The sequence below is a fragment of the Coenobita brevimanus genome, chromosome 15 (assembly GCF_032717465.1).
Source record: "Coenobita brevimanus isolate Jiangsu-jjx chromosome 15, ASM3271746v2, whole genome shotgun sequence".
Taxonomy (NCBI): domain Eukaryota; kingdom Metazoa; phylum Arthropoda; class Malacostraca; order Decapoda; family Coenobitidae; genus Coenobita; species Coenobita brevimanus.
In genome coordinates, this window is record NC_136968.1 from 34251393 (window position 1) to 34276322 (window position 24930).

The 24930-nt window shown below is 38.6% G+C and overlaps 1 protein-coding gene across 1 annotated transcript; it reads right to left on the minus strand.

Annotated features, from left to right (window-relative positions):
• Window positions 1-19081: 19081 nt before the first annotated feature.
• LOC145390635 (melatonin receptor pdcr-1-like) lies at window positions 19082-21887 on the minus strand. The gene is made up of 3 exons (XM_080265427.1): window positions 21764-21887; window positions 20425-20656; window positions 19082-19777 (listed from the first exon to the last, which is right to left on the minus strand). Exons 1-3 carry the CDS (start codon window positions 21885-21887, stop codon window positions 19183-19185), a joined length of 951 nt encoding a protein of 316 aa, XP_080121553.1. The 3' UTR covers window positions 19082-19182.
• Between the last annotated feature and the right edge of the window lie 3043 nt (window positions 21888-24930).

Consider the following 24930-nt stretch of genomic DNA (forward strand, 5'->3'; position numbering starts at 1 on the left):
CTAACACCTCTTCCTTAGTGATTTATTTCTGGATATGGCTGGTAAATATCCCTTTGTACGTTATTTATGCAGAGTGTGGCAATATTGGAAGGATTTATGTAACATGGCAGAGGGCAGTAAGGTGTAATAAAAAAATTAATTGCTTAGGAAAAGGTATTAGGGAGCTTACTCAAATGACAAATAGACCAGCCTTTGTCAAGTGAGAACAAACGCACCACAGCTAACTCACCAGTGTATGTCTTAAGTTTTCAGCCGCTTCGGTACTGTTGACGTGGTGGTGATGGAGTGATGGGGGATGACAGCATGCGTCCTACAATCACCTCAACGCAGTAGACAATTACCCCAACGCAGCCCACAATCAAATCAATGCAGCCCACAATCACCTCAACACAGCCCACAATCACCTCAACACAGCCCACAATCACCCCAATGCAGCTCACAATCACCTCAACACATTACAATCACCTCAACACATTACACAATCACCTCAACGCAGCCCACAATCACCTCCTCCGGCCTCGGGTTTTGCCATGTGCTTCTCCCATCCTGGACTGGGGACAAATGCAGGAATGAGTTCCAGGAATTTTCACAGATGCTAATAAAAGGTCCAGTGGCTAACCTATAGATCAAGGGGTCATGTTTTCCAATTTATCCTTGCCATTTCTTGATTATTACTGTATATTCAGCCTGGATATAATTTTCACAACCCTATAAATGAAAGGGGGCTCACTTGATGTACTGCTGTTTACTTCTTCCTTCACCTTTATCATTCTTTTTCTGTCTGCTCTCCTTTCTTCCTACTACTCCCATCTTTCCATCACTCATTATTAATCCTCCTTCTTTTTCAGGTGACTTTACACTCAGCGTTAACCAAGAAACCATTTTCAACGATGGGTGGTAACCATATAACCAACCCATACATGTTCCCTGTGTTAACAATTGGGTTGGGGGAGGTTTAGTGCCCCTCCCAGTAAAACAGTTTACTCAAGGTAAAATGGCCACCTTTTACTGGATTATGGCATCTGGCTATTGAAAGAGAGATAGAACCTGGGACTGGATATTACTGTAATTGATCTGAAAATAAAACACACCAACCTAACCTAACCAAACCAAGCTGGGAACAGCACTGCAGCTTACAACAAAACTGTAACCATTACTTCTACTAAAGATTTACAGATGATAGACAATTAACTGCTTTAACACAATGATATCGTTTTGTAATATACTATTTAACAGAAGGGGTCTTATGAAAATATGGTACCAATATATGTATAGAAAAAAGTATTTTTTTTAAACCTAACCTAAACATAACTTACACACCCAACTTCATGTATCTACAGTAGGGAGGAAATAATAATTGGTGAATACCATCAAGAGGTAAATACACTAAACAAATACTAATATGAGCAATTCTATCAAGCAAAACATGTAAGAATACAATCCTAAAAATATATAATGGAAATATAACAAATAATGTATGGGTAGCATATCATGAAAATATACCATAAATAGGAAAATAGGCCAATGAATCACTATAATAATAATAATAATAATAATAATAACAATAATACCGTTAACAATAATACTGCAATGTGGAAAACAAACATGAATTAAAACATACAGAAAACAGAAAAAAAATGAGAACTAAATCAAGTAAAACACAAAAGGGTAAATTAACTGAAATAGCCTATGAAAGAATCCACTCATATGGAAATTATATAAAAAGAAAATCATCAACTGCAACAAATTCTGAAAAATATAAAACCCACCAGTGTACAGTCTCTAGCCTATATGGTAAACTGCAGGTGGGATCAATTTAATATATACTTTTCAGACTGATAATGGGAATAATGCTATATATTCTTAAAAGTCCAATGATATGCTAGTTTATTTTGATCCTATAACCAGACTGTTTTATAGGATCGTTTGGGTAGAATAATTTTTTTCCTTCCTCTGTTGATATGTACAAAAATAAATAAAAAATCTGTACCCAGCCTGTTTCCACTTTTCATTAGCTTATAACAGTGTGTAACTCATATAAATTTCATTAGTATTACCATTTACAACGCTGGGTGGTAACCATATAACCAAACCATACGTGCTCCCTACGTCTCAACAAGTGGGTTGGTGCCCCTCCCTGTAAAACAACTAACTCAGTGTCAAATGGCCACCCTTTGCGGGATTGTCGTGTCTGGCAATAGATAGATAGAGAGATAGAATAGTATTTATCAAACTGGGAAATATATGATGTTCTAACTTTATACTGCAAGTCTGATAATGCCTACCCAAACTTACTGTATAATTAGGCTATACAGTAATACATAAACTCATACAGTAAGCTGGTTAATGTTACAGTTCTTTCACCTTAACCTGGCCCAAACTTTCATCCTCTTGCAACTTATTTCATGGAGTTTACTGACAGAGTAAGACAATATTATGGCCTTACATCCTTCCACAGCACTTCTTTGTGACTAGCATAATATTCTGTGCCGATTTCTGTTATAACTCAGCGTTCAAGGCAGAGATACGGTAATTTTAGGCTAAGTTAGAGTACAGAAGGCCTAACTTTTAACATTACTGTATCATTTTTATCAGTCAGTATCAACACCAGTCTTTTAGAGGGGTTAAAATGCATATTAAATTAGCCTGACTGACATATATCTCTTGGTTTTTTATCCTCATTTTCACCACATGCCCCTACCACACAGCCACCACAAACGGTGTCAAAATCCTCTTACCTCACACTAGGAAGCCTTCAAAACACCTTATATATACACTGAACAACCTTAAATCTTTGAAAATGACACTAAAAAATCGTCGAGGAGGCCTAGAACCCTCAATAAACGACTAATAACATCTAAACAGAAAAAACTGACATTGTTTTCTTGGGCGCCGATTCATGACCTGTAATTAACCTCGTAAGACCCAGCTCAAAATATAACATCACTTCTATGGGAAAAATAATATAAATTTGTGTGCCTCGAGCCCAGATATATTAAAAACAAGCCAGAAACTTTATCAGAACTGCTAAATAACTCCTGTCACGCCGCTGATGCCTTTAAATACTCGAATTTTACCTGCCTCGGCCAAGCGTGGATGACGTCACGGCGGCGTCGCTTTTTGTTTATTACCCGCCGGGCTAAAAATATTATTCAAGTGCTAGTACTGTACTTTGTATAGATATTTTCATCACAGTACACGTTTAAATATTGTAGTAAATCAAACTATTCACTTTCTTTGTGTCAGACTGTATTTGAAATATTTTAGGCCTTACAGTTACCGTATGTCACCCCCTCCCTTTTATATTGGGTTTTCTTCGCTAACGCAGTTACCTGAGGCTCTATAGAGTCTCTAGCAGTTACATGTGATAGAATGATTTTACTGAAAACGAATGTGATTCACAAATTGACTGTAGTAATCTTCATATGTATCTAAAATACCAATGATCATTCGCATTTGCGTGCGATGTACGGTACAATACTCATTTATGATAACTAAGCAGAGAGTTCACATACCTGGGTACGGTGATAGAAGAGAGAAAAATGTGCCAAAGAAGTGGAAAGTAGAGTGATACAAGGAGGGAAAATAGCTGGTGCAATGAAGGCCTTGATAAGAAACAGGCTTGAGTGTTCCAGCTGCACGAGGCTTACATGAAGGAGTGTTAGTACCAACTTTAACGTATGGATGTGAGACTATGGTGTGGCATGAAAATGAAAAGTCAAGAGTGACAGCAGTGGAGATGGGACTGCTGAGGAATGTATGTAGAGTTCAGAGGGTGGATAAGATACGAAATAATGTGATTCGTGAAAGATGTGGAGTAAGAAGTCTGTGGACACCAGAATCGAAGAGAGTGTACTGAGATGGTATGGGAATGTGGAGAGAATGGATAACAATAGAGTGGTGAAAAAGGTATATCCGAGAGAATCTGAAGGAGGGTGGAGGCAAGGTAGGCCAAGGAGAAGGTGGAGGGATATGGTGGATGAGTATGTGAGGAAGTCGGTGAGGCTAGGGAACTGTCAAGAGATCGAGCTGGCTGGATGAATATTGTAAGGAGAAGCGCATGATCAGGGATTTAGCATCCCTTTTTTGACTCTATCGGACACGTTTATGTGAAGCTACAGAACGTGGTAAATATTTTTGGCGTATCAGATAGAGCCAGGATTCTGCGGGCTTGAATGGCGAGCGAATGGAAGCGTGAACCATTGGACTGGGCAGATTTGGTCTGTCTGGACACTGCTACTCCTCACACTGCCCTACGGTGGGAAAGGAGATCTAGATGATGATGATGATGATGATAACTATGCAGGGATTATCGTCCTTTTGTAATTTATTTTCTGTAGCTCCGAGGCAGAATCAAGCAATACTATGGATCCACATTATTTCCATAGCACATCTTCGTGACTAGCACCATATTCTAGTAGCAATGTCTTGTTATTGGCCAGAGAGATGGCAATTTTACGCCTAATACCGTCCAACACAAATGATGCTTGAATTCACATTAATATATATCTTAAATACGATGAGCAGACTATAGGCCTAAACGTCCCTCAGACCCCACCCTATCCCCCGAAGAGAACATGGTGGCCTACAGAAGGGTAGACTTGGCCTGCAGTCCACTGGGTTCATCTTCAAATGAGCTTTGGGTAGCACTACTACTACTACTACTATTGTTGTTGGTACTACTACTACTACTACTACTACTACCACTACTGCTACTACTACTACTATTACTACTACTATTGTTGTTGCTGCTGCTGTTACTACTACTACTACTACTACTGCTGCTGCTGTCAATGTTGTTGCTACTACTACTGCTATTATTGATGTTGTTGTTACTACCACTATTACAATTACTACTACTGCTACTGCTACTACTGTCACTACTACAATTACTACTACTACTGCTACTGGTAATCATGTCACACTTGTTACTGATGACAAAAAAGTCTTCTCTTCACATTAGTCTCTCAGTCTCCATAGCTCTCTCTCTCTCTCTCTCTCTCTCTCTCTCTCTCTCTCTCTCTCATTCAGGCTCCTATGACTCAGATGAACAGAATTGGTTGACAGTTGGAGGAGAGAGAGAGAGAGAGAGAGAGAGAGTAAATAAAACAATAAACGAGAGAGAGAGAGAGAGAGAGAGAGAGAGAGAGAGAGAGTAAATAAAACAATAAACGAGAGAGAGAGAAAGAGAGAGAGAGAGAGAGAGAGAAATAAAACTAGCTCAATTGCTGCTCATCTTTATTGAAATCAGTTCCCTAATACAAACTCGCCGGCTTTCAAAAAATCAAAGAATTGGGATCCACATTCAAACGTAAAGGTCAGGCCACGTGGAGTCCAAGCTGCAACCGTCATTCCATGGTTTTTGAAATTTAAATGGGGCTCAACGGACGTTATTCCCAGTTAGGTAAGGGTGAGGCTAGGAGAGATAAGGTTAGGCTAGGCTAGGTTAAATTAGGTTAGGTTAATTTGTTAGTAAAATTAGAGGAAATAGGTTGCTAAACTAGTCAATCTAACATCTAGAAGTTAATCATCTTAGTAACAGCAAAATTAACATACATCAGGTTAACTTATACACAGTAACCTATTTCATTTTTTGTTACGAATGAAATAAAATGGTGCATCTACCTTATTTTCTAACAATTAAATGCCTAAAATTAGTAAACCAACTCCCAATAATTATAAAAACTCAAAATGTGTGACGAAAACGGATATTAACATCGAGAGTAACGTTTTTTTGAGCCACGGGCGATTTGAAATTTCCCGCGTTCTGATTGTCTGCTACGATGCACTATGACGCGTTCACTGGCCCCTACGTAGCTCGAAGTGAACGCTGACTGGTCCATCCACGGAAGCCTGATATACCGAACAAACCATTTATTTATTTTTATCCTGATTTCTCGTTATTGCGTTGAGTTTACCACCTTATTTAAACGTTCAGTTATGTATCAACACTTTCGATATGACAAGCAAAATAAAGAATATATTTTTAGTTACTGTATACGTTATGGGCGTTAGCGGACGTAACGGAAGGAGGTTTTAAAAAATAATGGTGATAAAAATAATACCTGGACATACAAATCATGGTCAGAAATCTGCTAGGCAATAATAATAATAATAATAATACAGTAATAACAACCTACTTAGCAAACATGACAATAATTCTGAATAATTCACTTAAATCTATGTATAAAAACTTAAATTATAGAAACCTGATATAATAATGATAATTGTAATAGAAGTAATATTAACACTAGCAATCCTTATACATATTTACAACACATTAAAATACAGTAAAATTAATAGCATCATTACCATTATACATATGGACATTCTTAAATACGGTTAATTACGGGGAAGAATTATACAGACGAAGGACAATAAACCAAATTATTACCGGGATAATTATACAAAAAAATTTAATTCACCATAACTCAGAAAATAATTGATAAATGGCCAAAATAATTACTAAGGGATAATTAGAGAGATCCATTTATTCGTTACAAATTAAAATACAAATTAAGAAATTATCACCTAAAATACCCTTAACCCTTTCACCACAAGTACCCACCAGAAATTACTCTCAGAAATTACCCTTAAGAAGTTACCTTTCGGAAATTATCCCTCAGAAATTACTCTTCAGAAATTACCTCAGAAATTACCCTTCAGAAGTTAACCCTCAGTAATTACCCTTCAGATGTTAACCCTTAGAAATTACCCCCAGAAATTACCCTTCAGGAATTACCTCAGAAATTACCCTTAAGAAGTTACCCTTTAGATATTACCACAAATTACCCTTCAGAAATTACCCCAAAAATTACTCTTCAGAAATGATTTCAGAAACTGCCTTTCAGAAATTACCTAAGAAATTACTCTTCAGGAATTAACTCAGAAATTACCCTTAAAAAATCATCCTTCATAAATTACCTCAGAAATCACCCCAGAAATTACCCTTTAGAAATTACCTTTAAGAAGTTACCCTTCAGAAATTACCCCTCAGAAATTACCTCAGAAGTAACCCTTCAGAAATTACCTCAGAAATTGCCCCTCAAAAAGCAGCCCTCAGAAAATACCCTTCAGAAATTACCTCGGAAATTAACCTTCAGAAATTATCCCCTAGTAATTACTCTTCAGAAATTACCCCTCGGAGTGAAAGGGTTACTGGTCATTAGGCTCGAAATTATCAACAATTATATAAAAGGTATTGTCGCCGTCAACCTGAACAGTTCCCTGGCAAAATAATAATAATAATAATAATAATAACAATAAAACATAAACTGGGCCTCCTTATGCATAACAGATCAGCAATTATTATACAACAGGAATAATTAACAACAATTCCTCTAAGTTTAGTTCGTTCACAAAATTATCGTAGCGTTCACATTATTACGAAATTATATAAAAAAAAAAAAAAGCATTACCTCTGAAATCTAAACATATATATAAAGATAAACACACATCACGTTGACGTCCAAAAAATGATCATATTAACCAAAACACAAATTATAAGTCATCAAACAATTATCACGTTCACAAATAATTCCAGAAGTTAATAAATTTAACGTACAATAACCGTTAACGTTCAATTTTCAAATCAATATAAAGTTCATGAAATCAGCCTGTAAAAAAAATGCAGTATTATTGAAACATCTCCATACAATTATCGTAACTTCAAAAAATAATCGTAACTTCACACAGAATTATCGTACAATTATCCTAACTTCATAAAATCACGAAAATAATCCCACAATCATCGTAACTCCACAAAATCATCGTACACTTATCGTAACTTCACATAATCGTACAAATATCGTATCTCTCACATTTAAATATTCCTCCTAACAACGGCTTTTACCAGGGGAGGGAAGCAAGCTATTCTCTCCCCTAACACGCCCAGCCATAGAGCCTACTTTGACGGCGTTTGATTTTCGGGTTTGCGACCTTCTTGCTGTGGGTGTGCGCAGACGGGCTGATCCGGACATTTCGGGGTGCAGAAAGTGGCATGGAGGCTTTGTAACTCCTCTCAAGCGATTTATTTTTTTTTTATGTCAGGAAGAAGGAACCGAAGGACAAGCCTAGGACAGAACAGTGATTTAAATAACTCAAATGTTGTGTTACATTTTATGTAGGAATAAGTCTAACGAAAGGATTGTAATTCAAAACTCAAAATTTAAATCCAAAATAAACCCGGAATGCGAGAGCCAGCCCGTTCACACACATACACCAACGGTCAAAAGGTCCACCTTAATAAAAACGTCATTTCAAACTGGCAACTCCAAACTTTTTATAAATCCCTCCTCTGTTATTCTCAACATGCTCAAAATGGCTTAGAATAAACGTATAAACAACGGCAATAAACATATAAACATTTCGATTCAAACTGGCAACCCCAAACACAACCTAACGGAATATTTCAAACTTACCTCAAACACTTTTTAAAAATCCCTCCTCCATTATTCTCAACATACTGAAAATGGCTGAGAATAAAAGCACAAGCAGCGGGAGTAAACATATAAGTAAACAAGCACAATGAACTCCCTGAGAAACGGTTGGGAATTATTAAAAAAAAAAAAAAAAAAAAGACGGTTGCTCTCCTGCCTGTTTGAATCGCCCTGGTGTACTTTTCTTTTTTAAAAGATTTGAGTTTGAAAACTGAACTCTACCCCAAAATGAATATATATTTGGTGTCCATACTATATATTTACCCGGTTTAAGCAGATACGTAAATTTTCAAAAGCAATGAAGGAAACAATATACTTTGATTTAACTTTGCCATAATCTTAACATATATATATATATATATATATATATATATATATATATATATATATATATATATATATATATATATATATATATATATATATAGCTTAAACTGCTACAGCCTGAACAACGGTTGAACGTTTTCCAATTTACGAAACGAAAAAATTAAACTTTATATATATATATATATATATATATATATATATATATATATATATATATATATATATATTCTTTAATATGCAGCAGGTAAGTCTAGGATGAACTAAAACGAAAAAAAACATTTCTTGCAAATTGTGTAAAAACTTTGTTTTTAATTTCGATTTATATACATACAGTACATGTACTGCCAAGGGACATGTACCATACGGACACGCAATATATTCATCTCAGGGTGAAATATAAGTGAACGAACAAAGATGACACAAACATATCCATAAGCACAGGTTTGTAAGCGATTTATCTGCATACAATTTACATCCAGCTCCGTTTTCTTTTTATACTAACTCATTATCGTGCCTACCTTCACTACACATTCTTTTATACATACATATCCACAAGCACAGTTTTTTAAGCGATTTATCTGAATACAATTAAATACAGCAACGGTACACATATCTTTCATTTTTCTTTTTAAATTTCTTTCTCTCAGGTATAATTAATTTTTTGACATTCGTATTCTCGTCAGATAAGGACTCCCTAGCACCTCTTCCTTAGCGATTTATTTTTGGATAAGACTAGTTAATGTCCTTGAGTACCTTATTTATGCAAAGTATGGTGATATGGGAAGGATTTATGTATCAAAGAATAGGAGAATATGGTGTAATAAGCAAAATAAATAGCTAAGGAACAGGTGTTAGGGAGCCTCTTCAACTAAGGTTATACGAGGCTATGTAATTGTTTTTAAGCACGTATTCTCGTAGCGTAAGGTAGCTCCCTAACACCTTTTCCTAAGCGATTTATTCTGTTTATTACCCCTTACTGTCCTATACTGTCTCATAAATCCTTCCAATATCGTCATACTCTGCATAAACAACGTACAAAAGGATATTAACCAGCCATATCCCAAAATAAATCGCCGAGGAAGGGTGTTAGGGAGTTTCATCGCCATACTCTGCATAACGTACAAAAGAATATTAACCAGGCATATCCAAAAATAAATTCTTTTTCTTTCTTCTTTTCTCTTTCTGCATCATTTTTTTCTTCCTTGGCTCCTCCTCTTTCCCCAACTCCATTTTCTTTCCCTCTTCCGTTTCCCTCACTTATTTTCATTTACATCCCCTCATTTCTTCCTCTATTTCACTCCTACTTTGAAACTACTTTGAAAATCTAGCTCTTCTAAACCGTTCCGAGTCAAATTCCTACCCAATGCCGTGACACTGATTCTAATAAGCGAAAATACGTCAACTGTCCACATTTCCTGAACTACCAAATGCTGAAAAAGAATATGGACAAAAAAGCGGTTAGTGTTTTGATAGGCATCTCTAAATATCGTAAGGTACAAGTTTAAATATTCAAATTTAAATATTCAAAAGTTTAAATATTCAAAAGTTTAAATATTCAAAATTTCAATTATTCAAAAGTTTAAATATTCAAAACTTCGAATATTCAAAACTTCAAATATTCAAACGTTTAAATATTCAAAAGTTCAAATAATCAAAAGTTCAAATATTCAAAAGTTCAAATATTCAAAAGTTTAAATATTCAAAACTTCAAATATTCCAAAGTTTAAATATTCAAACCTTCAAATATTCAAACCTTCAGATATTCAAAAGTTCAAATATTCAAACCTTTAAATATTCAAAAGTTCAAATATTCAAAAGTTTAAATATTCAAAACTTCAAATACTCAAAATTTCAAATGTGCAAAAATTTAAATATTCAAAACTTCAAATATTCAAAAGTTCTGTTACATTTCAAATTTGCTTTCCAGTGACAGTTGTATTTTAGTTGGTTCTGGAGACTTCGTGATGCCTATTCTTTCTTTAAATATTTACGTATAACACTAATAAATTATTTTGCATGATACTTTATACATTTTATTTAATCTTTCAAATCTCCAGCGTCAATCAAGAAGTTAATTTACAAACAAACAATCACCTCTAAGTATATGATTTGTTATTGCAGGACAGACTACGAGGGGACAAGGTATCTTTTCCACGTACTTAGTCCCTCCTGCAGAAACAAAGAAAGAAAGAATACTGGAAGGCAATGGTTGTGTTTGTTTGCTAATTTCACCTCAAAATACAACGAAAATACAATATATCATTCTGGCAAAGAGTGCAACCATCTCTGCAAACAATGGAACGCTCACACAAGGTAAACAAATCACAAATATACCATCAAATCAGAAATAAACCGTCATGGGCGTTAGGACCGTTAGGAAATCAACTCAGATCTAATTTCAAACTTCGCGGTCGCCGGAAATCAACTCAATTTAAATTTCAAACTTCGCGGTCGCCCAAAGATTCGAAAGTTTTACAAGACATACGAGGTTTCTTTCAGGGGACCGCGGGAATTTGAAATTTCAGTTATATAAAAATTCAAATTGCCACCCACTGCACTGAGTATAATTCGCTACATCCTTCACAAACAGTCTATTAATGCACAATCAATAATTACAGTACATATTAGTATTAGTAGTACTTTTTTTTATTATTACTCGTATGCTAACACGTCAGTACACAAAGTTGGCGTGCAAATTGTCTCTACACACACATGCCACCTTAGCTATAGAGAAATTAACAGTGGAACATTCACAAATCGTTAAAGGGGAGAGAAATAGTACATTGAAGAGGAAACGGCCATCTTCGTATTACCCAAAACAAAGGAACGCCACGGAAAGACTTCTAAAAAATATATATATGTAACATCCTCACATGAAACGCTTATTTAAAAAGACTCCATTATTATTATTATTATTATTATTATTATTATTATTATTATGTTCCTGGACGCTTCTATAAACACTGATATGTTATGAAATGCTAAAGCCTGCCTAGCACATTCCAGCAAGAACAGCACGATAGACAACAATATTAACCCATGCACCCTCCCTCCATAAGGCCTATATTGCCGTACCACTGAAGCTCCCTAACACCTCTTCCTAAGCGATTTATTTTTTTAAAATAATTTTTTGAATTATTATACACATTTTCCTAAGCGATTTATTTTATTATTTTTTTATTATTACACCTTACTGTCCACCTCTTCCTAAGTGATTTTTTAAAGATTGTTATTACGCCTTACTGTCCTCTTCCGTGATAATTCCAACATTACCATGCTCCTTAACACCTATTCCTAAACGATTTATTATTTATTTTATTATTGCATCTTACTATCCTCTTCTGTTATAAATACTTCCAACACCGCCATACTTCCTAACACCTCTTCCTAAGCAATTTATTTTACTATTTTATTATTACACATTTCTCTTCTGTGATACTTAAATCATTCTATTATCACCATTTTCTGGATAAATAACGTGCAAAATTATACTAGCCAGCCCTATCCAAAAATAAATCGCTAAGGAAAAGGTGTTAGGGAGCTTCCTTACCTGACGAGAATACGAGCCAAGAACCCGTATTTTCGTGGGCTATGGAGGCTCCCTAACACCTAATCCTATCTATTGTCAGACGCCTCAATCCCGTAAGGGGTGGCCGCAAACAAATCGCCTCCATGTCGCCCTGTCCCCCGCCATTTCACTGCCCTGCTCCCACCTCACACCCCCTTCTCTCAAATACACCTCCACTCCATCCCTCCATCTCATCCTTGGTCTCCCCCTCCCTCTCCCCCCTTCCACCTCACTCACATACACTCTCCTCGTCAGTCTCTCACTCTCCATCCTCTCCACCAAGGCCTAAAGATTACTCTCCGCATGGCCTCATCCTAAGCGATTTATTTTATTATCCCTTATTGTCCTCTTTTGCTACATAAACCCTTCCACTATCGCCATCCGGCCATATCCAAGAATAAATCGCTAAGGAAGAGGCGTTACAACTCATTCACTTTAACTTGGCCGAAATTTTCATCCTTTTGCAGCTTATATCATGTAGCTCAGTAGCGGAAAAAGCACTTCTTCGTGACTAGGATCATCTAGTATCTACAATAGTGCCTCTACATCCTTTCTATACCACTTCTTCGTGACTAGCATTATATTCTAGTGACAATATCTTTTTATTGCACTTCTTCGTGACTAGCATCATATTCTAGTGCTTCTATATTCTTTCTATAGCACTTCTTCGTGACTAGCATCATATTCTTGTGACTACATCGTTTCTATAGCACTTCTTCGTGACCAGCATCATATTCTAGTGTTAATCTATGGGTACAATTACTATTCAGCATTCGAGATGGAGATGGCAATTTTAGTCTCTATATTCTTTCTGCAGCACTTCTTCGTGACTAGCATCACATTCTAGTAGCTCTACATCATTACTGCAGCACTTCCTGACTAGCGGCATATTCTAGTGTTAATCTACTGTTACAACTCAGCATTCAAGATGGAGGGATGGCAATTTTAGGCCAAGTTAGAGTGAACAGGGTGGAGGTGACTTCTGAACCCTACAGTTAGTGCGTCTACACTCTTCTTTGCTTCCTTCTTTCTTTTATGCAAGGAAGAAGGAACCAAAGGCCAGGAGCCCGCAAATCGTTATGCAAGACACGGAAAGCCAACGAAAAGAAGGAAGTTGAAGAGGAGTGTGTGTGTGTGGAGAGAGAGAGAGAGTATACAGTATGTCACAATGGAGCCTTCTAGTGCCACGAGCAAAATAAATCGCTTAGGAGGAGGTGTTTGGGAGACTCGCCAGCCCACGAGAACACAGGTCATGGAGGGAAGGGGTTAAGGCGATATTCTGACATGAGGGAGGCTTCTTTACCACCATAAATAAATGAATATAAATAAATTGTCTCTTAACTGTTCTTTTTTCAGTTCATAAATAATAATAAATTCTCTCAACTGTTTTTTTTTTTTATGATGAACAAGACAGGAATATTTTACTCTCACGTCTTCTTGTCGTTGTTTTTTGTTTTTCCAGTATAAACAGGGCATAGAAAGCGTTACACCGTGCTATCCTTGTCTTATTCTACGGTGAAATATAAAGACTTTTCCCAGTATGAACAAGGCAGTTACACCGTCCTATCCTTGTCTTATTCCACGATTAAATATCAAGATTTATTTTTTCCAGTACGAACAAGGCAGTTACACCGTCCTATCCTTGTCATATTCTACGGTGAAATATTAAGACTTATTTTTTCCAGTATGAACAAGGCTGAATTACACCGTGCTATCCTTGTCTTATTCTACGGTTAAATATAGCATGGTTGGTCTCTGCCCTCCTACTGTAGTCCTTCCTAGAAAACGAAATCTCATATTACAGTGTGACCCAATATTTAGTCATTTATTCATTTATTATTATTATTATTATTATTATTATTATCATCATTATTATTTTCATTGTTATTATTATTATTATTATTATTATCACTATTATTATTATCATTATTATTATTATTATTATTATTATTATTATCACTATTATTATTATCACTATTATTATTATCATTATTATTATTATCACTTATTGTTATTATCATTATTATTATTATTATTATTATCACCATCATCATCATTTTTATTATTATTATTATTATTATTATTATTATTATTATTTTGTAACTCCGAGTCACTTGCCCAGAAGCCTGACTGACGAAGTATAACAATGACACCGAAAAAACGAATGTGGAGAGAGTCAGTTATTTCTTTTTTCTTTTTCTTTTAGTACATACAGTAGATGACAGACTGATTATGCCTACTCCAGTTTGTTTGGATTTGAAAGTTTGCTTATGTCTTTTCCAGAAGATACGTTAAATTTGAAATGTCCGTTACGATTTGTTTGTCTTCTAGAAGAGACGTTAAATTTGAAATGTCCGTTACGATTTGGAAGTTTGTTTATGTCTTTGCCAGCAGATACGTTAAATTTGAAATTTTCTGTTACGATTTGAAACTTTGTCTTCCAGATGATACGGTAAATTTGAAATGTCTGTTACAATTTGAGTTTGTTTGTCTTTTCCAGAAACAGTAAATTTGAAATGTCCGTTGCTATTTAAAAGTTCGAACTGTAACGTTTTTAGAAGATTTACAAAGATTTGCTATGACTTACGCCTTGTTAAAGTTCATCTAGGTTGCTCAGTTAGTCGACCATTTTCTTTCAATTAATCAGGAAGCTGTTGCCTCTCCCTCCATGCTAAGGGATCTTTATATGCAGCACGTGTTGGGAGTGTAATGCTGTATGGTAGTGAGACCTGGGCTGTAAAGGAAGAGGATATTCGCAGGCTCAAACGTACAAAAATGACAATGATTAGGTGGATGTGTAGTGCGTCCTTGAATGAGAGGCCTGGGGAGGCTAGGTTTACGATGGAAGAGTTGAGAGGAAGGATGGGACTGGAGTGTATTGGTGTTGTGATGAGGTGGGGAAGAATGGATGGGACTGGAGTGTATTGGTGTTGTGGTGAGGAAGGGTTGAAAGGATGGGACTGGAGTGTATTGGTGTTGTGGTGAGGAAGGGTTGAAAGGATGGGACTGGAGTGTATTGGTGTTGTGGTGAGGAGTAGAATGGATGGGACTGGAGTGTATTGGTGTGGTGAAGAGGGGTAGGAAGGATGGGACTGGAGTGTATTGGTGTGGTGAAGAGGGGTAGGAAGGATGGGACTGGAGTGTATTGGTGTGGTGAAGAGGGGTAGGAAGGATGGGACTGGAGTGTATTGGTGTTATGGTGAGGAGGAGTAGGAAGAATGGAACTGGAGTGTACTGGTGTTGTGGTGAGGAGGGGTTGAAAGGATGGGACTGGAGTGTATTGGTGTTGTAATGAGGAAGGGTAGAACGGGTGGGACTGGAATGTATTGGTGTCGTGATGAGGAGAGGCGTATAGGAAGGATGGGACTGGAGTGTATTGGTGTTGTGATGAGGTGGGGTAGAATGGATGGGACTGGAGTGTATTGGTGTTGTGATGAGGAGGGGTAGAATGGATGGGACTGGAGTGTATTGGTGTTGTGATGAGGAGGGGTAGAATGGATGGGACTGGAGTGTATTGGTGTTGTGATGAGGAAGGGAAGAAAGGATGGGACTGGAGTGTATTGGTGTTGTGGTGAGGAGGGGAAGAATGGATGGGACTGGAGTGTATTGGTGTTGTGCTGAGGAAGGGAAGAATGGATGGGACTGGAGTGTATTGGTGTTGTGATGAGGAAGGGTTGAAAGGATGGAACTGGAGTGTATTGGTGTTGTGGTGAGGAAGGGTTGAAAGGATGGAACTGGAGTGTATTGGTGTTGTGATGAGGAAGCGTAGAATGGGTGGGACTGGAGTGTATTGGTGTTGTGATGAGGAGGGGTAAAATGGATGGGATTGGAGTGTACTGGTGTGGTGAAGAGGGGTAGGAAGGATGGGACTGGAGTGTATTGGTGTTGTGATGAGGAGGGGTAGACTGAGATGGTTTGGGCACGTGGAGAGGATGAAGGATGACAACTGGGTGCAGAAAGTGAGAAGTGTGAACGTCGGGGGTACAGTAGCGAAAGGCAGACCGAAAAAGACCTGGGATGAGATCATAGTTGACCTCAGGGATAAGGGAGTGAAGGGAGGGGCTGCCAGAGATCGAGCAGCATGGAACGAGGTAGGAATCTTTATAAACGAAAATGAAGCAGTCTAATTCTTCGTCAGTCAATCTTCTTCCTCGCGGTGTTTACATTCACACCAAGCCTTCCCCACGTCAAAGAATACCGCCTCGGGAGCATTATTTCCACGTGTAGTCGATCCAGGAGCATTGATTTTGGCTTGGATTAGGAGAGAGAGAGGTGGGGTTAGGCAGGCTGGTGGGGTTGGAATGGGTTAGGGGTCAGGAGAGAATAGGACAAGGATACAGTGGAATGGGATGGGATGGGGTGGGGTGGGATGGGATGGGGTGGGGTGGAGTTGGATTGGGTGGGGTGGGGTGGGGTGAGGTGGGGTGGAACAGTGTAGGATAGGGTGGGATGGGATGCCTAAATCGCCTACACATGGTCAACACGCACCCACTCGATCAGGGCATGTAGGATACTAACTCCCGCGTTCCGCTGCGTTGTGGAGGACCTTAGCGCTTTTCCCTGACCGATTTATTCCACGTAGAACACCCCCACACTCTCCTCCATGCTACCTAGCTCATCCTAGCATCTAAACAGTTCGCGATGGTCACACACGAGAGAGATCAGAACCGCGATCAACACAGGAATAAACCGGTGAGGAGAAATGGTTAAGGACCCCCCCTAACGAAAGAAAATGGGAGCCTAACACACTAACATTCACCGTAAAAGATTGTCGCGTACAAAAACGAAAGAAGAGACGAAAATTAATGACAAATCTCCCTTTTTTGTTTTTTTGATGAATTGCAGCACTGAGAGGGGCGACAGTAAACCCACCAGCTCTATTTTTAAACCTCCAAGCTCTATTTCTAAACATCGAGCTCTATTTTAAACCTCCAAGCTCTATTTTTTAAACTTCCAGCTCTATTATTAAACATTCAAGCTCTATTATTAAACTTCCAGCTCTATTATTAAACTTCCAGCTCTATTTTTAAACTTCCAGCTCTATTTTTAAACTTCCAGCTCTATTTTTAAACTTCCAGCTCTATTATTAAACATTCAAGCTCTATTATTAAACTTCCAGCTCTATTATTAAACTTCCAGCTCTATTTATAAACCTCCAGGTCTATCTTTAAACTTCCAGCTCTATTATTAAAAATTCAAGCTCTATTTTTAAACATCCAGCCACCTTCCAGCTCTATTTTTAAACTTCCAGCCCTATCTTTATACCTCCAAGCTCTATTTTTAAACCTCCAAGCTCTATTTTTAAACCTCCAAGCTCTATCTTAAACATCCAGCTGTATTTTTAAACCACCAGCTCTATTATTAAACCTCCAAGCTTTATTTTTAAACCTTCAAGCTCTATTTTCAAACCTTCAGCTCTATTTTTAAACATCAAATCCATGGATGCCAAAGAGGTACTGTGCTCCTGCCATTTCTTTCATTATTATCATTATTATTTTTTTTGACAACAAATTCCACTACGCATATTTTTTTACCTTTTCGGAATGCAAGAAATTTTAAGATGCTATTCCAAGATGCCAATATGTCTTCACTTAGCCTGAGATTTACTTTCCTTAATTACAAAAGCAACAGGGAATACACTAGCAAAATACTTACGACAAATTCTAAGACGCTATTTTCCGTCTTAAGGGGAATTTATACAGGCTAGGAGTCGCTTCCGATCCTCTTATAATTCAAAACAGATTCCATTAACTCATTCTTAGCCTGAGATTAACTTTTTCTCCTTATAAGAAAAGGAAAAACTACCCAAATACCTCTTAAAACAAATTCCAAGACGCTATTTTCCGTCTTAAGGGGAATTTATACAGGCTAGGAGTGGCTTCCGATCCTCTTAAAATTCAAAACAGATTCCGTTAACTCGTTCTTAAATTTTCAAACACATCTGATTCCAGTTCCTTCTCCGTTTTAATTTAATTCCAATTCCTTCTCCTTTTACCCTCATTATGGCTACAGTGACAAGCGTTTTAAAAGTCACTATAATCCGTTCACCATAACTTGGCCGAGATTTTCTTTTTTTTTTTTGCAGTTTGCCTCACGTAGCTTGGCGGGAAAATAATTATAGCGACATTTATATATACTACAGCTCTGCCTCCTCTCCGCAGCACTTCTTTGTGACTAGCATTAATATTCAAGCGTTAATCTCTCGTTCTAGCTCAGCGCTGGATAGGGAGAGATGGCAGCTCTGGGCCAGGTTAGAGTGAACGGGGTATAGACGTGTAATGAAGCCAAGATAGAATAATTTCTCGGAGGGTTTACTGCGTGCCTCTCAGTGCTAAATAGATTGAGCAGTTACAAGCAGATATTTATTTATTTATGTATTTATTTATTTTAGTTCATCCTATCCACCTCCCGCACTAGAACACGGAATAAACTGTTCTAAAAAAGCGTCACGAGAACAACAACACATGGAAGAAGTTATACGCGGAAGTCCTGTTTCAAATAACTTTTTTTTCTTGTTTTTTTTCAGGATATGGCGTTCTTTTCCCGCCTCACTTGCATTTTTTTTGTCCTATTTTAATTTTTCCCGTGAACTGTACAAAACAATTAATAGTTCCAGTAATCCATTGAAATCCTGTTCATGAAGTTTTATTATTCTCTTTTTTCAGAATTTCACAGAAACCCTGATCCCTCACTCTACATTTTACATCACTTTTAATCGACACTGGCTTTCCCCTGACGGTCTCTTTCCCACAGGACTCCCTATTAGTACCCCACCGGCGGCCATTTTGCTACCCCACTGGCGGCCATGACTCCACTGCCTCAATGTTTACTATCACACTGGCCGCCATGTTAGTACTCCATGATCAGTTCTGTATTTCTGGCCTTTCGCTGGCAACACAGGGAGAGGCAGAAGAGCTTCAGTCCCCGGCGGAACTTAGGGCTCATGGTGATGTAGATGATGGACTTCCAGCAGGAATTGAGCGCGCCTAGCCAGAAGACGGCGAAGTGGAGGAACCTGATGTCAATATGGCGGCCGGTGAGGTACTCGTATGTCCGTACCCCGACGCAGGGCCCCCACGACAGCCAGAAGGCAAGCACTAGCACGAAAGACATGGCGTGATCAGGGTTGGCCAGATTTGACATAAGCGCCGTGACGAATTCCTTATCCTGGGCGATCACACAGGTCTTGAGGCGACGCATAGTGTTGAAGATGTAGCCGTAGGTGTAGAAGAGCGTGATGAGCGTGGGTCCCAGCACCATCGGGATTAGCGTGAAGGCGTACGCGATCATGCTGCCCCAGTCCAACCAGCACACGAAGGCCTCAGCGTCCCAGTGCGAGGAGCTGTTGAAGCCGAGCAGCGGAGGACAGCACAGCATCATAGAGGTGATCCACGTGAACACCACCCAGCACTGGCACCGCGTCTTGGTCTGCACCGTCTCGTACCTGAACAACCAAAATGTGCGTTAGTTGTTCAGCATCGGCACTGTAACTTTATTGCACCGTCTCGTACCTACATCAACACGGTGATCATTCGTCATCATCATCACCCTTCTTCTTCTCATCATCATCATCATTATCACCAACACCCTCCTCCGTCTCTTACTTGTCATCATCATCATCATCCTGCTTCTGCTCCTCGTCATCATCATCATCACCACCAACATCCTCCTCCGTCTCCTACTTATCATCATCATCACCTTCTTTCTCATTTAAATGTATGAAAACATCATCATCATCTGTATTTTCCGCTAATATATATATATATATATATATATATATATATATATATATATATATATATATATATATATATTTATATATATATCTCTTAATTCTACTTTTCAGTAAAAAAAGGTATGTGGGTATTACACACACACACACACACACACACACACAATGAAATGAATTACGTACACAACCAGCAGCAACACAAACAAAACAAAAGTCAACGAGAGAAAGTGCACCACCCAGACAGACATATTTATAAACAGACTGATAGATAGCTAGATAGACAGACAGATAGATATATTGGGACAGACAGATAGATAGGTAAAAAGATAGACAGACGGATAGATTAGACAGACACATACCTTAGGGGCTTTCTGATGGCCAGGTATCTGTCTACGCTAATCCACATGAAGGTGCAGAGCTGAGCAAACCAGAGCGTAGTTTCCAGGTAGCCCGCCAGTCCACACACCGTATCCCCGTAGACCCACCGCTGCACCAGGGCTGGGTAGACACTGAGGGGCACCACCACCACGCCCGCCACCAGGTCACTCACGCCCAAGGACATTAAGTAGTACATTATCACGTCCTTGGGGCCTGCAAGACGAGGGGTGAGATTAGGTTAAGATGTAGATGAAGATTACCCCTTCAAGTTAGGTTAGGTTAGGTCATAATACTAAGCCACAGTATCACGTCCTTGGGCCCTGCAATAGAGGTTATGATTAGGTCAAGGTGTAGACAAAGAGTACAGTGTAGGTTTAGGTTAGGTTAGGTCATTTCATTAGGTCACAAGGGATTACGAGTAAATGTGGATAAAACAAAAGTGATGGTATCTAGGGCTGGTGGCGGTACTGTCAAAGCTGAGGGAGTGTGGCCAGTAGTAGTTTGTCACAAAGGTGTGTGGGTGCATAAAAGATGTAGTGGTATTAGACGTAGGCTGCGAGATAATGCTAATTTCGTGTGTGTGGTGTGTCGGGGAGAGCATGAAGAGATTTTCATGAGTGAATGGACTGATCTTTATGGTGGGTTTCTTGAGAGTGTGGAAGAGTTTTGCTACATGGGAGACATGTTATGTGTTGGTGGGGTTGGAGCTAGTTCTGTGGCTAGGGTATGGAGTGGTTGAGGAAGTTCAGGGAGCTGTTGCTTCTCGTAACATTGAGAGGACTCTCCCGCCATGCTAAGGGATCTTTGTACGTGGCATGTGTTAGGAGTGTAATGCTGTATGGAACTGAGACCTGGACAGTAAAGGAAGAGGATATTCGTAGGCTCAATCGTACAGAAATGACAATGATTAGGTGGATGTGCAGTGCATCCTTGAATGCAAGGCCTGGGGGGAGGCTAGGATTACAACTGAAGAGTTGAGAAGATGGATGGGACTGGAATGTATTAATATTGTGATGGAGGGGTAAATGGGATGGTTTAGGCATGGTGAGAGGATGGGGCATGACACTTGGGTGCAGAAGATGAGAAGTGTGAATGCTGGGGGAGGGGTTGTGAGAGGCAGACCGAAAAAGACCTGGGACAAGGGCATTGAGTGCGGCCTTAGGGATAAGGGACTGAACAGGTAGGCTGCCAGAGATCGAACAGCGTGGAAAGTCGCCATTAGGTGACCAAAGCAAATGCATGAAACACATTAGAGCTTTTATAGACAACAGGAAATGGAGTCAGTGATAAATTATAGTAGGAAATGATACAATGACCCACCCGGCATAGTGATGAAGGTTGCCAGGATGATGATATTGGAGATGATGATGGCCACCCCGATGACGAGGATGACCGCCGCCTGGGCCAGGGACTCGACGGCCACATGAGTCCCGCCCGCCACCATGAAGGTCTCCCCGGTGTAGTACCCGGTGGAGGACCCATAGCCGCCGTACCCGAGGACCCTGCCCGGCGCTCCGTTGGGGGTTTCCAGGACGGGGATGGAACCCAGCTCCAGTTCCTCCGCTGGGTTAGTCGGTATGACCCCCCCGCCGCTGCCCGCCATTACCAGGTTGAGGACCGTCGTTGGCTCTGCGGCATCTGGCTTACCGGAGGCTTTTATTTTGCAAGTTTTCGTGGCATCTGGCTTATCCGGCGCCTGTTATTTTTAAAGTTCTTGTTCTTCTTCTTCTTCCCCCGTGGATAGGGCCGATTGTTCTTCTGTTATCTAGGGGGGTCTTTGCTCCCTCGCCCCCCTTCCCTTCCCTTCGGCATCACTAGGATTTGTTTACATTATCGTCCGCCAGGGAGAGGGGCCGTTTTTTTAAATCCGAACGTTTGATTTTGGCGGGAAATTCAAATGATAAGTCTCAACCGTCTTTCGTTCCTATCTCATGCCTGCCATCTCTTTTGTAATAAATAATTTTCTGTTTATGTTTATTTCAGGTTTTCTATATTAATTTTCTCACTGTTTATCACACTGTGGAAGTTAAATATTTTCCAGGTCTGTTTATCACTGCCTCTCTATTCAAATGTTCTTTTTCTCCGTCCCTTATCGCTGTTTCTTTATCGATTTATCCTTATTTATCGGCGCTGTTCTCCCCCGGTTATCACACTCATTTATTATTCCTGAGGTAGTTATGAAAATCACTTTATTCGTTATTTTATTGCGAATTATCATTTATCCACGGCCTCCCTCGACTCCCTTCTCGTCCCCTCACCATCTGCGGACGAAAGAAAAAAGGAATTAGGAGAGGGAGAGAGAGAGAGAGTTACATACACAGAGAGACAGTGGCAGACAGGTAGATAGATGAAGTGAGAGAGAGAGAGAGTGTTACATACACAGATAGACAGTGGCAGACAGGTAGATAGATGAAGAGAGAGAGAGAGAGAGGGAGAGAGAGAGAGAGAGAGAGAGAGGAATATATCAAACTCAAATACCCGGTACCACGTAATATTAAAAAGAGAGAGAGAGAGAGAGAGAAAGAAATATATATATATACCAAAAAAATTACTGAAAACCTTTGAATATTTTGAACATTGAAAACACACTGATAGATAGATATAGATAGATAGATAGATAGATAAGGGTACAGCAGTTGGAAGGGCGATAGATAGAAAACTGATAAACGTGAATGTAGGTTAGAGCTTCTGGACTGATAGATAGAATTAGATAGATAGATAGATAGACAGATATATAGATAGATGGATGGGAAGGGTGATAGATAGAAAACAGATAAATGTGTACCGTATGTAGATTAGGGCTTGTGGACTAATAGATAGAATTAGATAGATAGATAGATGGGAGGGGTGATAGATAGAGAACAGATGGGTATGTAGGTTAGAGCTCCTGGATTGATAGATAGAATTAGATAGATGGATAGATAGAATTAGATAGATACGTACAATATACTCGTTTAGGTTTTGACAGATAGATATATAAATAGATAGACTGACTGACAGACATAAATACACACTGATAGATAGATGGATAGATAAATAAAGATAGATAGAAAGATAGATAGACACTAGCACTAAGAAATATAGAGAGAGATAGACTGAGAGACTAACACTAATAGATAGATAGATAGACAGACAGATAGATAGATAGATAGATAGATAGACACAGATAGACAGATACAGATAAATAGATAGATAGATAGACAGACAGATAGATAGATAGACAGATAGATAGATAGACATAGATAGATAGATAGACTGAGACTTTAACACACCGATAGATAAACAGATAGATTGATCAATACACACAGACTGGTAGACAGAGATAGATAGACAAACAAGAGAGAGAGAGAGAGAGAGAGAGAGAGAGAGAATGGAGAGCAGGGAGGGAGTTGGGGAGAAGGAAGTGGAGAAAGGTACAAGGATAGATAGATAGATAGAGAGAGAGAGAGAGTATAGGTGATCACTTCTGTCTTGGGTGCCATTGTTCAAGAGAGTGGACGTTCTCTCTTCGTCTCCCTCTCTCTCTCTCTCTCTCTCTCTCTCTCTCTCTCTCTCTCTCTCTCTCTCTCTCTCACGGTTTTTCAGTACGCATTATGTTACCTGTTTTAATATTTATCTATCTACCAGTGTGTTTTATCTATCGATCAGTGTTTATCTATTTATCTATCTATCTATTAGTGCATTAGCGTCTCAGTCAATCTATCTATTTATCTATCTATTGGTGTGTTAGTGTCCGTCTATCTATCTATCTATCTATCTATTGGTATGTGTCAGTGTCAGTGTATCTATCTATCTATCTATCAGTTAGTGTTAGTGTCTGTCAGTCTATCTACCTATACATCTATCAAAACCAGTGTATTATATCTATCTCTCATTCTATATATCAGTCCACAAGCTCTAACCTACATACACTTTTATCTATTTTCTATCTATCATTCTTCCAACTGACACTCTTATCTATCTATCTATCTATCTATCTATCAGTGTTTTCAAAGTTAAATGTCAAAAGGTTATCTGATTTTAAAATATTGCGTGGAATTTGAGTTTGGTATTATTATTATTATTATTATTATTATTATTATTATTATTATTATCATTATTATTGTTGTTATTACTATTATTATTATTATCATTATTATTTTTATTATTGCTATTATTATTATTATTATTATTATTATTATTATTATTATCATTATTGTTATTATTACTACTACTACAACTACTATTACCACAACTACTACTATTATCATCACACCACCACCACCTCCACCACCACAAGTAGCCTACTTCTACTACCACCATTACTACCACAACTACCACCACCACCACCATCACAAGTACTACTATTACTACCACCATTACTACCACAACTACCACCACCACCACTACTACTACTAACACCACCACCACTACTACTACCACCACCACCACCACAACCACCATCATTACTACCACCACCACCACCACAACCACCATCATTACTACCA